Genomic DNA, 14,927 nt, shown 5'->3' on the forward strand with positions numbered 1-14,927 from the left:
GTCCTGCTCCTTGCTAGAAAGTACAGAGCCAAATACGTAGCTTTCATCTAGCCAAGGGTATATGTGCATTTTGTAGTAGCTGTACCGCTGCCTCTATCTGATCTTTCAACGGCCCCAAATACCTTCACTCATTTTTACATTTATGCTGTTGCATCAAAGCTACATCTGAATGCATCTCAAAAATCTTTCTGAAGTGAGAGCGGACATAAATAATTCAGTGAAACCAGGGTAGCTGAACTTTGCTGCCCCAGGGTTCCTAAGCAGTTGACTTGGAGCTTCTTAGATCCCTGGAAGAATGTAAGGTGACTGCTGTAATTCACTCCTGAAGATGGAAGTGCCTGCAGAATTTTACAAAGTGAATTCACACTGTTGGTCTAGAGTTTCAAGGTATGGTTCTACTGGTGAAAGATTGGTTGAGCGTCTAGATTTCTGTTTTTCCTCGTGGCCAAAAGTCAAAAAAATGATTACTAAAGTTTCCCTGCAGAAATACAAAAGACCTATTGGATAAGCTTGACTCTTAAAAAGCTTATTTGTCACAGACAGCTATTGGATATCTGAAAGCTTTATGATAATTTAATCACCCAGAAAACCTCAAATTTATTTTTTCCCTCAATTTCTTCCCATAAAAAAACAAGTAGTGTCAAAGCTAAGTTTTCTGCACTGAAGGACGTTTCGTAGCATGGATAATACAGAACAACTTTATTTGACTTGGCAGTGTAGCTTAGGACTGTTTGCAGGGTTTCTGTGCCCTATTATGACTTAGAGGCTGCTTATCCTGTGACCATCGGTGTGTGCAGTAGAGAGATTGGTGAGGGCCGTGAAGGGAGGAGTCCTGGCTGGAGGGCAGCTCTGGGGCATCTGATCCCAGGCTGCCAAGAGCCCCTTCACCATTGGAATGGATTCCCTTGCCAACTGCCATAGCTTGCTTTTCAAATTTGCCACGTAGAGATTAGCTGTCAGCCACTGTCAGCCACTCTGCAGCTGTTGATTGACAGCTGTCAGTGCTTATGCAAGGTGGCTTCATGAGGGATGCCCAGATGGATCAGATGCCGACCTGGACGCCCTTCAGGGGGCTGCTGCTGCTGCTTGATGTAATAGAAAAGGCTAAGGAAACATTGCACCTCTGCCCTGTGGCATGTTACACTGAACCCTCACCCTGGAGAGACACCCCAAGCAGGACACATGGATTAAAACCATGTGTGACTCCATCTGCATTTCCTAAAGCCCTTCTTCAGTGGGACTTGGTCACAGCACTGTGGCTCAAGCCCAGAAGGCAGTGACTGTAGCCTCCTGGGACCCTCATGCTGGGCCAGGAGTTATTGGGGAGCTGGATAAGCCACTGTGACCAGGGTTCTCCAGGGTGAGTGATAAGAGGGGCATGGGTTAAATGGGTTGTGGCCTCCCAAGTATCGGGATGAAGGTGAGCAGGGATTTGGGAGGAACAGGCCAAATCTCTGCTTGGCCACAGGGACCGTACTGTCCCAGGAAACAGAGGCATTTGGGAAGGCTTCTTGGACCTCCTAGTACTCTCTCCCAAAAACGTGGGGCTGCAGTTTGGCTAAGTCAGTGAGAAGTGCATTAATTGGCTGAGGCTTTAATCATCCCACCAGGAGTGCAAACACACTCCTGAGGGGTTTGAGAAGGGGCTGAGAAGCTCTAGATGTGCAGAGCTTTGGGTATTTGTGTCCCGGTGTGTGAACTTGCTCCAAGTCTTTTGCTCCAGAATAGCCACAGTCACTCTCTGGCCCAGGGAAGACCCTGGCTCTCTGAAGGGTGGCCTGAGCCCTCCAGCTCTGCAGCCTGTCCCCCAGACAACATGCTGGGCTTTTGCTCTAGCAGACCCATGTGTACAGCACAAAGTGGGGAAGAGCAAGGCAAGAAAACCCCTCTGCAAAATGTCGTTAATATAGGCTCTGATTAGTGAGAGGATGCTTTCCAGATGTGCTCTCCTATGGGCTGCTGGGGAAGAAGGGCTAAGGTAACTTTCTAAATACAGAATGAGAAAAATCTGTTTTGTGTCATCGTACCAGAAAATCACCATTCCAGAACTCTTGCTTTGTCATCCCGGCTCTAATATTAGCAGCATGTTTTTCAAATTATTTTTATTCTGCATAAGAGATTAGCAGTCTTAACAAACTCTCTGATATTTAGTCATTTAAAAAATATGTATTTCCCCCTCAACCCCAGGGGGAAAAGTAGCTTTTCTTAAAATGCCTTTATTCTATGAGCTCATATGACAGAGAAGTATTAAGTAACACCACAGGATTCCTGGCTTCAGACTTCTCAAATTTGTTTTGGTCAGAGTCGCTACACAGATGTAGACTAAGTATGTGATACAAGGGCCAGCAGAAGACAGGCTAGGATGTGCATCTCCCTGTGTCTAGCTTGCTGTGGTTCTCTACTGCAAGGGCTTAATGTTGGAATGGACCAGGAATTGGGGAGCCAAAAAAAGAGAACGGATGGGAAGTGAAAAATGTATTGGGAAAAAAAATGTATTGGGCAACATGTATTCTGGGTTCTGGGTGAGGTGCTTTATTTAACTGTGAGTGAGTTCTCACTGCAGCCACGTAAAGCCACTGTGGATGGCATTCGCCCCATTTTCCAGGTGAAGAAATGGGGAGCTGGAGAAGTGAACTAGTTTGCTAAGGTGTGAGAGCATAAAAAAAAGTGGAGCTGGGAGTGGAAACAGGTGCAGGTCCCTCTGAGGCCTGACATGCTTTGTTTCCTCTAACAAAGAAAACCTTCAGACACGAAATGGCTTGCATTGAAAACCGAGACTTTAAAGCCCTGATGTTCACACTGGGGTCAGAAAAAAATGCTAGTCATTTTTTACATGAACAGATGAATAAAGGGATCCTGTCCCAAGGTTCTGGGTTTTTACCGGTCAGTCAAGTTCTGCGGTTCTGCTTGGACACTGATGCCATCCCCAAAAGCCCCGTAATAAAGGGAAGCGTAATTCATGGGTAGACTCACTGCCCTCAGATGAAGCATTTTGTCTGCATCCTTGATCCCTGCTGTTCCCCCACATGCCATTCCTAGAGCCCATGGAGGCCATATAATCAGGGAAACATCATTAGGGAGGAGGCTCTGACGAGCAGTTCTGGGCCAATGGGGGGAGGCGAGGGGAACAGTTCTACACTCGATGACTTAAATGATATCCCTGGAAGCTTAAAGTCCAGCACCCCCTGCCTTTTCCCCTTGCAGGGCTTCCACCTGCCGCCTGCCACCACCCACTGTGTGACTCAGAGCAGGAGCTTAACTTTTTTGGCCTTTAGCTCTCTTGTGTGTGAGATGAGAGGCTTCCCTAGAAAAGCCTGAGTCCCTGTGCTCAGAGGAAACCCAACGCCTAGACACTAAGTAATGGCAAAACGGGTGAGAGCAACAATAACGTTTTGAAAGCAAGTGTTCTTTTTTTTCCCAAGTATCTTCAAGTGTCCCATAGATTGTGTTACTGAAGTGGAAGGGAAATCCGAGAGCTAAGTGGTTCGGCAACATCTGTGGGAGTTCTGGGTAGCCTGTGCCAGAGCTTGGACCTCATTCAAGACCTCACAATTCCTAGTCCAGACCTCAGTTGCACCAACCACACGGCTTGTGTCCAAGGATGGGATTCAGCCTGGGGGAAAAAAAAAAAAAAACATTTAAAAGAATAAGATGATCCAGGATGAGTTAAACTGGGCATTACTCATATGTTTTTTTTTTTTTTTTTTTTTTTTTTTAACCATTTGCCATAACACTGTTTTCCTAAAAATGCTTCAGAAAATGTAGGTAAATGATTTTCCCCCACTGTCAAAAGACCATCTGCTGTTTGAGAAGACTCTCTCCTGGATTTTATCGTTATAATCATTTTTCTATTTCCAGTTAGCAGCATGCTCCCTTTTATATGATACTTTCTGCAGAAACCACTGTTTTCTCTTTAGCAGATTTCCTGAGGCTAACTTGGCATTTACCGGTGTCTTCCTCCTTTCTCAGGGTGAGGATTTTCTTTCAGAGGGAGATACATTTCTACATTAGCGCCTATTCATTTCCTTTTCATTTACTCAGAGAAAAACAATCAGGTTCATCACTGCTTGTAGTCATGGAGATTTCATGTCTCCAGAAGAAATCCAATTGTGGAATTCCTTTGTTAATCCCACACTGGACATTTAAGCTTTTGTGTTTGGATCAGTGCAGCCCAGGCAGGGGAGCCAGTGAAACAGGTTACAACACGACTCTTAATCCAGGGTGGGCAGGGGAAGTATGTGCAGCAAGGCTGTCCTGGGATGCTGGGGGCGGCAGCGGGGTTGGGTAGCAGGTTCTCGGGCCGTGGTTGGCAACGGGACAGGTGAAGATCTTAGGCTGGAACCACCAGCAAGACATTTGCATCCCACGGTGTGGGTGAATTGAGCACAGCACATCTTCCTTGTAGGCCTGTCCTCCCCTGTGTTCTCCCCTACCCCCAGCACCACCATGTGCTGAGCTGTCTGCGCCTTGATTTTGCTCCTCCTTTCTATAGTCTTGACTTCTATTCCTAATGAAACCTGCCCCTCGGTGCGTCCTCCTTTCTTCCATTCCTTTAGGCCTTCAGAGATCTCCCCAGTTGCTCCCCACTGGCTGCAGTCTCCTAAGTGACTGTCTCTCCCGCCACTGGCCAGTGTCCTGCCTCCCCACTGCTGCTAGACCAGTGAGGGCACAGGGTAGGTTTCCAGCAAATCTTTGCCGGACAACTGAGAGACTCAAAATTCTTCCTAATATGCAAATCTGATCATGTTACTTCTCTGTTTAAAAACTTTCAGTGGTTCCCAGTGCTTTGTGGGATAAGATCCAAACTCTTAGGTCATTCAAGGCTCTTCACATCCTTGCCAGCATCATCACCCGTCACTCACCATTTGCATCCTGTGGCTCAGCCATCCCCAGTGAGCAACCAACAATTTTCTGGGTGATGCATGCGTTAAGTGTAGCGGTTGCAAATGATTTCCAGCTCTGGAGTCAGATTGAGTGTGGTGGTGCTCCAGCTCCACCAGGGAGCTCTGCAAACTGGAGGGAATTCACTTAAATAAACTGTCTTTGCCTCAGCTTCCTCATCTGCAAAATGGGGCTGACAGTAACACCTACTAAGGATTGATGTGAGAATTAAATGTGTTTTGCATAATGAATTAGCTAGAAACAACTTAAGTGTGCATACTTGTCAAGCCCTTAAATCAGTCTCTGGCATATACAGACATTCCATTATCGTTACCCTGGGAGTTCTCCGAGCATGTAAAGTCCTCATGCTTCCCTGGGATACCCCCTCCACAGGGTTTGCCTGACAGACCCGAGCCATCCTGTGATTCTCAGTCCCCAAATCGTGGCCTCTTTGAAATGAACATCTGTAGCCATGGAGGGTTAAAAGCTTAAGTTACGGCATCAGAATGTGTGGTGTCACATCCTGCTCCTACTATTCACTATTTTACTCTAGTCTTAACTTGCTAAGCTGTGATTTCTTCCTTTATGAAATTCAGGTAAGAAAATAATCATCTCTACCTTATTAAGAGTTGTTAGGAAAAAAAAATAAAGTCAAGATACTTCATTCAGGTTAGCGATCATTTTTATCAGCAGCCTTTTTGCCTTTTATCAAGAACTAGCCACAGTATTATGATGAACTTTTTCCTTGTTTCTCTCCATGCGTTATTTGAGTTCAGAGACAGGGAATTTATCATTGCATCTCAGGCACTTGACACATCATTCAGACCATGGAACTATGGAACCCACAAGAATTCAGCAGCTTTATTCTGGATACATGTGACCATTTGAATATGTTGCTTTAAATAGAGATTTCAGAGGACCATGTCCCTTAAGAGAAGATGTTAGGAAGGAAGGGGTGTTTGAGAACTGATTATTCTTTTCTTTGGGAGGTCCTAAAGCCTGAAGATTAAACGGTCCTTCACCATTTAATTTGGTCCAAAGGTGCCTGGGTATGGAGAGGAAGCCAGACTGGAAAGGCTGGGACTTCACTCCCAAGCCATGACTTGTGTTTTATCAGTAGGATTGAATACATCATCCTGGCCCCTAAATGGGGTTATACCCAGACCTAGTAACACAGCTGGTTATCCAAGAACAACACCAAGCCCTGATTTGTCCTGTTACCTGATCATCTTGCTATGAATACTCTCACCAAGGTTACTTTCAAGTCACCACGATGATGTTAACCAACTTGCAAAGTCCCTGAAAATGGACGAGGCAGCTGGTAATGAGCTGGTTCCAGCACACACTCTGTAAACTTCGTCCTACTTCACTTTTTCGATCTGTAAAATGTGAGTGCTCTGAAGTTACTGTCCTGTCTCCAAGTAGAAATGTCAGTGGGAGGTGAGTCAAATGTGGAAAAACAAACATGCAAATGTTAGTGTTTTGGCAATGCCCCATGTGCTCAGCATTATTTCGAAACTCTTTGTGTCCACTGGCTGTGTGCATCTTAGGACCGGGATCTGAGCTGACAATCTTCTCTTGCAAACCAGCCTGTCTGGAGTTCTGCTCAGAGCAGTGTATCTGGTTTTATCCTCCCAATCAGGATTATACTCTCTGCAGCAGACTGACTCAATTAGCCTTTCATTCCAAAGTCCAATTGTGAGTCAATTCTGAGGTTGTTAAGCAAAATGAGTCTGGTGGCATTAGCCTCGCACTGAAGGATAGTAATCCGCACCACAGCGCCGTTCAGTTAATAGCCTGCTTGAGAGACTACAAGAAACAGGGACTTGGAGACAAAGCGACCTTTTGTCCATCTCCGGGGGACAGGCTGGGAGTGCAGGGCTGCCAGGTCGGGGAGCTGCTCAGGTTGTGTGCAGAACTGGAACCCAGCTGCCTGGACCACGGTTGGCCTTTGCAAAGTTAGAAGCCCAACAGCACTAGATCATTAACTTTCACGACCGGGAAAATTCTTCTGAAATTAACACTTGTTCCAAGCTCCGCTGCCATTGGAGCCAGTTGAGTAAGCCTGAGCCACCTTTAGGGATTTCCTTTGGAAACATAAATCCTCCAACCAGGCTACAGAAAATGGCCAGGTTTTATGCCCTTCAGTATGTTCAATTAGAGTCAGAAAACACCGACTAGGCTTAGGCTGTGGGAGATCCAGGTGCACAGAGGCACACGCACGAGTCTCATTTGGAGGATTTTGCCAAGCCACATGGCCCTGCTTGGGAAGCGGTAGGAAGGGACCTCTCTGAGGCTGTCAGGTGCCGTGCAAAGAAAATAAAGCCGAGCTCCAGCATCTGCCCTGGGGACGGACAGTGATGCACACACATAAGGGTGTCCAGATCGGCACAGAGAGGGAGGCTCAGATACCCCTGGTTAAAAGGGTTCAAGGAGAGACCAGTCCCTCACAAACACCCTGCAGCCTTTGCAGTGTGCTTGAACTCCGACGATTTCATCAAGCCTTTTAACTCCCTTCGAGTTACAATTGTGGTAAAGGGACACATAATGGGCTTCCTGCAGGCCTTTTACAAACCTCTGTGATCTCCACACACGCTACCTTGCTCTGCCCCACCACACAAGCAAGCTCGTAACCTAAAGCATGCTAAGTAAACACATTTTCTTGGGTGGAAGGAAGTAAAAACAGGCTGCCAATTTGGGTAAGCTGAAGAGAAAAAGGCTGAGACAACTGTCCATTGTCTGCCATAATTGCTGGATAATTTAAATTCTCTTGAAGTCCATTGTGTTCTTCACTCAGAAGCAGAGCTGTTGTCTGCTGAGATGACCTCAGAGGTGGCCCCGCTCTCATTCAGGATTTCTCCAACAATGTCCTCTTCAGATTGAAAAACAGCCAGTTGGCCACAAAGAGCCCTCTTCCTCCCCAGCCCGGCGTGGCTGTGGCCCCTCTCCACCTCTGGGTGTCTGCAGTTTCACCACCACCACTCAGGGCTTCCTGGTGGACTGCCCCGCCCCCAGGGCTGGTCCCCAAAGTGCAGACAGAGTCAGCAGCTGATCAGCGCCTCCAAGCACCACCTCCAATGGAAGGCCTAGTCATAAGGTGAAATAGTGCCCAGAGTGAGCTTGAGCATCACCTGTCCCTCCTGCCTTTCCCCTCGGTCTGGAGAGGGAGCTCCTTCTCAGTGTCACTTGGCTGGAATCAATCTCTGTCCCCTGGGCTGGTGAATGAGAGATAACTTACAAGACAAATTCACGTATTTTTAAAGCCAGCAGGAATTACGGGAGCAGATGGGCTGTAGGATCCTATTTTGATGCCAGGGACATGTTTCTGTATAAAGTAAATATTTTCCCAGTGTGGATCTCTGGTGAGTGTGGAGAGAAGCATATTTCCTAAGGATGCAAATAAGTCTGTCAGAAATAAATATTGAATGGAAACTTCAAAGCATCTCGATTTCTACAGTTATAGGCTCTGAAGACTTCTCTGCAAATAAGCAGACACACAGGTGGGCCAGGGCTGCAGGAGAGAGAGGACAGTAGTGGGGGGTGGGTTGTAGAAGAGACGATGCTAACATCCTAAGAGTTCATACTTCCTATATTTTCTGGTGTGGAAAAAGGCCTATCAACAAAGGAACAAAGAAAAGTTGCCATTTGTCCAGAAGTTTAGGGTATTTGAACGCACACCACCTGCCCTTTCTTCCCGTTGCAGATCTCGCCTTGCGGATTTTTTTACCAACTGCCAACCTGAGTCAAGGTCTGCCAGCAGCTGTCTAAAGGAAAACTATGCTGACTGCCTCCTCGCCTACTCAGGGCTTATTGGTAAGATTGGAGAGAAGCGGGACGGGAGAGAAATCTGGTTTACAAATACTCACAGACCTTTTTCCATTGTAGCCTGCCACTATCTGTGAAAGGAAAAAAATCCCCCAGGAACCCTCTGTGCTGGAGTTTTGATGTTAAGCCCTGTAGGACTCCCCTGTTAAAAAAGCGGGGGGGTGGGGGGTACGAGGATCATGGATGTGCGGAGGCAGAGGCAGGAAGAGGAGGATCACAGTAGTAGTATCACAGTATCACAGGCAGACCACAAGCATGAGCACCTGGGAAGCATCCCGGGTGGAGATCTGACCACACAGAACAACAGTAGGAAAGAAGCATGATTGTGAGAGAGGGTAGCAAGTCAACCCGAGCTCATTGAATTAAGGAACTTGGAAGTCATTCCGTCTGGGGAAATAAAAAAAGGCTGTTCCCCAGAAATGGAAATAAAACCTCTAACCACCGGAGTCCTTCTCACCATTAATATTCTTGGTAATTCAGATCCTGGTGTGCAGGGGGTGATTTAGCCTAAAATTTTTCCCTGAGAACAGACATAGCAGAAACAATGTTATTGCCTCTCAAGAGCTGAGGCTTTAGAAGAACCAGGTTCTCTACATCTGAGGCAACAGTGCAGTTGCCAGGGTGCCAATGAGTTAGGAGATTCAAAAGAGGCAGATCTGTGTCCATGGATAAAAGGGGCAGGCGGGAAGAAAGGCAGGTGTTCCAGGTCCCAGGGCCTGAAGAAGCCTTGGTGGCGGGGCTCTGTCACGGTTGACGTGTGAAGACAAACATGTAGTGAAGGCTGTGGAGGGCTGAGGGAAATCACCCTTGTCAGAAGTGGATGGCTCAGCCAGGGTGTGTGTTCCTGCCACAGTCGCACAAGTCACCAGGCAGAAAGAACTTCCCACCAAGAATGACAGCACAGACTAAATCATTTTGTCACTAGAGTGTCTTCAGCAAGAGCTTTCAGGAAAGTCAACTATGGCACATAATGCAGGGATATTACAGGGCCCTGTACACTCATCCCCGTGGTTGAAAGGTCTCTTGGGCAAAATCTTTTACCAGTATCGTTTACCATTTTTGTGGATATATCCCAATGGGTGTATCTTCCTTGAGTCAGTATTCCAAGTTTGCATTCACTCTTTGCTTTCTTAAGTTGGTCTCTAGTAGGGGTTACTTATCAACTGTGGAATTACAGGAACAATGGAAATAATTAAGCCATGCTCATTATAAAAAGTTAAAAAAAAATACAGAAAAACCCAAAGGAGACAGTAGGAAGGCTCTACAACTCTACACCCAGATGTAAATACTATTAACACCTTAGTCCATATCCTTCCAGGCATATGTGCTCATTAAATCCTCCATGAGTGGCCAAGGCAGAGTGCTGCCAGGGATTTCTGGCTTGGCAAACCATCACATGCCTAGGATGATGAAACACTCATCACGTAATGGAATGAAATCGTTGAAGCAATGCATTTTACAGACCAAAATTTATTTTCCTCTTGGGTCTGGATCTTCCCCTTCACACTGGTCATTGGGTTCTTTTTTTTTTTTTTATTTTTTTTTTATTTTTTTTTTTTAATTTTTTTTTTTTATTTTATTTATTTATGATAGTTACAGAGAGAGAGAGAGAGAGAGGCAGAGACACAGGCAGAGGGAGAAGCAGGCTCCATGCACCGGGAGCCCGATGTGGGATTTGATCCCGGGTCTCCAGGATCACGCCCTGGGCCAAAGGCAGGCGCCAAACCGCTGCGCCACCCAGGGATCCCTGGTCATTGGGTTCTAATGTCTTTCAGGACAAAGCTTGTGCCTCCTTCTTCCACATGTCAGGGATCCATCATGGTGCCCAGCATTCAGTAGCTGCCTAGTAGATACACATTTTAACCTCTTGGCTTAGGGTTTTGGATGTCTTTTCCTTTCTCCTCCAAAGTTAGGTGCTCACTGTCTGCTGTGGGTCAAAGTTCCCATCCCGAGGTATAATGGGAGATAATGTACTCAAACTGGTAAGGAATGTAGGGCAAAAAAGATATGTCCTTGACCCAGAAGAGCTTACAAAGAATTTTTCTTTCTGTTTATGAACCAAATATATCCTATGGCTCACTGACCGCCTATTACTTCTTAGGTCCATAAAATACAGAAAAACAGAAGGCTTCTTGGCATGAATAGGCATCGCCTGGTGTGAGCCACCCAGGAGAAGACATTTGAGTTGTATTAAGTATAAATGCATTGTTTATTTACACCAGCACAGAGCTCATCAGAAAAACCATGAATATAGGAAGATGTAGGCAAGAAAGACCACCCAGTAATTCTTTGAGGACTTTTGAGGACTATTGAGACAATACTCTAAAAGCCATCAGCATAGAGAATTTCCACTGTTTATTTCCAATTCCTTCGCAACTTGGAAGACTTTATTTAAATCAGTTGAGAGTCTGGTGAGCAGAGGCCTCGTTATATATGTTCCGGATGTGGGGTAACCCAAAGGATAGCTTCTAAGCTTCCCTGTGTTACTTTGAAGGAGCCATTTGCTTCTGAGGGAAGTGCATACAAAGTCCTAAAAGGATTTTTAAGATATGTAAAACCAGTTCTATCTATTTATGAAGATTAATGACATTTTCAAGAAAATGCAAGGGATTTGGCAACTCATGCATTCTAAGTTAATTCTCTCCTACTCCGTAACATCCATACCATTTGTGCAGGAAAAAAAATACCCTAAGTGCAGCTCAAGGAGTTCTGTTATAATTTTTAAAGTAAATGTGTAAATTATTTTTTGTGCTCAAGATAAATTGCCAAGAAAATGAACTGTTTAACATAATTTCCCACTCAGCAAACACAGTGTTTGTAATTATCCGTGGCGCATCCACCATCAGAGGAGCGTTTGTCTCTTTTTAGGCTATAGAAAAGTCTGTACTGTCACATAAGAACAAGATGCCTTGTTTTTCCTTTTTTAGGTACAGTCATGACCCCCAACTACATAGACTCCAGTAGCCTCAGCGTGGCCCCGTGGTGTGACTGCAGCAACAGTGGGAACGATCTAGAAGAGTGCTTGAAATTTTTGAATTTCTTCAAGGACAATACTTGTCTTAGTGAGTTTTAAAAAGAAAAAGGAAGCAAACACACAGACATGCTCTCCTCTCTGTGTTCAAGCTGTACCTCCAATGTTTCTTGTGTCTGCCTCTTCTCTCTTTCTCTCTCTGTTGCTTTTTTCCTGCTCGCTGGTGGTGAATCCAGCATCTCTTGGCCATACTATGCAATGCAGCAGGGAACAGAGCAAGTGGGTGCTGCCAAGTCCGGGAATCCAAAGGCCTAAGAGAGCAAGAGATTCAAACAATGGAGGGTACATTATGTCGGATAGAACACTACTACCCACAGATCAAATTTTGATCTTGGCAACCAGTGCAAAGTCTGTTCCAAAGGTTCTTAAAACCTGGGCGCAATATACAGCGTGAGAAGCTCAGACAAATTAGACAGGGGTAAGCCTCCAAGGGCTCTCTGAGAAAAATTAGAACATTAACATCAATAGCCCCCTGGATGTTCAGGGCTGGCTCAGAGGAGAAGCCACAATTCTTGAGTAGGATAAGCTGGTGATGCAGCCAGGAGCCTCAGGATGTCAGTTATCTCGGGAGAGAGAGATGAGCACCCGGTGGGGCGGGAGGGCGGCGGGGGAGCTCCTGCTTGAAAATAGTATTGGTTTTTATTACAGTTGCCTTCAGGCAATTTGGAAACATGTTTCCCAAAGGGAGAGGGATAGAGAGGAATGTACAGGTGTGAACAATGGGCATTCGTCAGACCTGTGCCAGGTCTCCCTTCTGTCCACTGAGATGTGCACGCTTGAGGTGATGATCCAGCCGAGATGCTTGAGTACCTCACTCTCATTTTGTGGCAGGCATCATGAATTTATTGGGTGCCTTCAACTCACTCTATAGGGAGTGCAATATATACATTATCTCATTTACTGTAATTGGCACAAGGGTCCTAGGAGATATAGGTATGAGCATCTCCATTTCACAGTTGAGTAAACAGTTGTTATTCTCCTGGACCCTCCATGCCAGAGATGGATCTGAAGCCCCAGTGCCTTCTTTTGCAGGCAGGGGCCTTTGTGTCATGCCTGATATTAAAGGGCCCATTGGAGGAGAACATATGGCCAAACGCTGGGGCCAGGTGGGACTTCCTGGTGAGAGATGTTGGAGCAAGCTTCTAGGAATGAAGGTTCAGCCACCCCCCTAAGAGCCATGACAACTCTCCATGGTGCTCTGCTCTACACAATGACTGATTACCAGAGAATTAGCTAATAACTTACTGTGTGTACATGGAAAAGCTTTTCGGTGTTACGTATTCTGAAACCTCTTTATTGCTGCCTTTGTTGAAAAGACAAATCTAAATGATTTGCTTACTCGGTCCTTCAGTAGTATGGCTGTAACCAAATGTTGTAATCATCTTAAAAGTAACACAAGCTTCTGAACACCTAAGTGATATTGAGAACCACCACAAAACTAGTCAGAAGTATGGAGACATTTGTTAAGACATTGGGCATCCCACCGAACTATACCTCAGATCTCTTGTTTGGTCTTTCCTTAAAAAAAAAAAAACCTGGAAAGTGTGTATATATCCTTCTTTTCTACATCATCCTGCATAGTCTTCTGACAGAATGAAAGTTTTAATGAAGATAAAGCAGTGAGAGTATAGGTCAGTGTGAGAAAAAATTATAGTCACACTGGCTGGAAAACTGCTCCCTTGTGGAGAAATTCAAGGTGTCCCTGCTTAATAATATTTTGGTGAAGGGGAGACTAGTCTGGCATCTTTTTTTGCTAATGACTCTTCAGTAAAAAATAAATACATTTGGTCTTCAGCAGGGACCAAAGCCAGCCGGAATTATTCATAGTCATTCCATTTACACTTTGATGAGAAGGGGCACAGCACACCAAAGACACAGTGCTGTAGATTCACTCTCTTGTAGAAGGCTCTATAGAGTAGAAGGAATTGAAACTTGTAGATTGCAACCCAAATGCAGTAGCCCGTCAATTCTCCTGCCAGATCTCTCTCGGATTCCTCTATCACAAACACAGCTTTAACTGATTGCTTATTTCTGGTTATTGGAGGAAACACAGTTCTTTTTAAGCCAAGGGGAGGGGAAGAAAGAGAAGAATGAACTGGAGACAGAGGTAAGGTCCCAGTTACTGCCACCTTCGCCTCCCTGGACCACTGTATTTGAACTCCAGTTGCCCATTCTACTCTCACCCTTGCTTCATTTTCTTCAAGCATTTCTCATCACCGAATGTATTCTGTATTTCACTTTACTTGCCTCCCCAGTTGGCATGGGGTCTCCATGAGGGCAGGGGCTTTTGACTGTCATTTCTGTCATCAGTGTTCACTGCTGCATGTCCAGCACAGAGCAGTGTCTGGCATCTAGTACCTGTTCCATTGATATTTGAGTAAATGAGTGAGTACTCACTGAGTGAACGAATGACCAAGTAGCAAGGCAAACACGCCTGAAAACAAAGGTAGGACCCATAAATGGCAGGAATCTCCTGAATCTACCTATCTTCACAAGAAAGAGAAAGGAGTGTTCTTTGGTTAGTGGTGGTGGTCGTTCTGGGTCATTCAAGGAAACCAGGCCCCCGTGTACCTCTTTCTCTGCATCCCCCCAACCTGCTAAGCCATGTAACATGGCTAGGAGCATAAAAAGCATTTATATTAATTCGAAGCTGTTTCTTACAGCCTAAAAAATGTAAAGTTTTAGAAAACAAGCTTCCAATTTGCTGAACCTAAAGGATAATAATTTTAGAACAAAATGTCACTTCTAAGAGGAAGATTAGGCTTAAATTATTCTGTCTTGTATATCGAAAAATGCCAGCTAAGAATCATATATTAACAATTTGCACATTCAGGTCTCAAATGGAGGAGTTTGATTTCTTACACAATGAATATGAAATAAAAAATTCCTAAAGCCAGGCCAACTCCCTGAGGACCTGATTAAAAACTGTTTTTAATTCATTTTGGGGAGGGGAACAACACACAACCAATTTACTCTTGCCATAAAAACAATCTAATCCCATGAAATTGTAATAAGCTTTTAAAGTTTTACATTTTAAACTTTTCATTTAAGCAGGGCTGCTCCTACCTAATTATGCAGATTTTGTTTGGAAGACTGGGAGCAGAAAGGGAAAAAATAATCTTACTTAAATTTTCACTATATATTGATGAGATTTGGGTAATTTTTTTTTCTTTTAAAGAAACCAGTTGCA

The 14,927-nt window shown here is 45.0% G+C and overlaps 1 protein-coding gene across 4 annotated transcripts in view; it reads left to right on the forward strand.

Moving 5' to 3' along the window:
- GFRA1 (GDNF family receptor alpha 1) overlaps window positions 1–14,927 on the forward strand; it is a 202,932-nt gene that overhangs the window by 159,804 nt on the left and 28,201 nt on the right. For all 4 annotated transcript variants that reach the window (XM_077877512.1, XM_077877510.1, XM_077877513.1 and 1 more), the window contains 2 exons: window positions 8,585–8,694; window positions 11,634–11,768. In XM_077877512.1, the coding sequence (XP_077733638.1) occupies window positions 8,585–8,694; window positions 11,634–11,768 (245 nt within the window). The remainder of the gene's footprint in view (window positions 1–8,584; window positions 8,695–11,633; window positions 11,769–14,927) is intronic.

The sequence above is a fragment of the Canis aureus genome, chromosome 29 (genome assembly GCF_053574225.1).
Source record: "Canis aureus isolate CA01 chromosome 29, VMU_Caureus_v.1.0, whole genome shotgun sequence".
Lineage (NCBI taxonomy): Eukaryota > Metazoa > Chordata > Mammalia > Carnivora > Canidae > Canis > Canis aureus.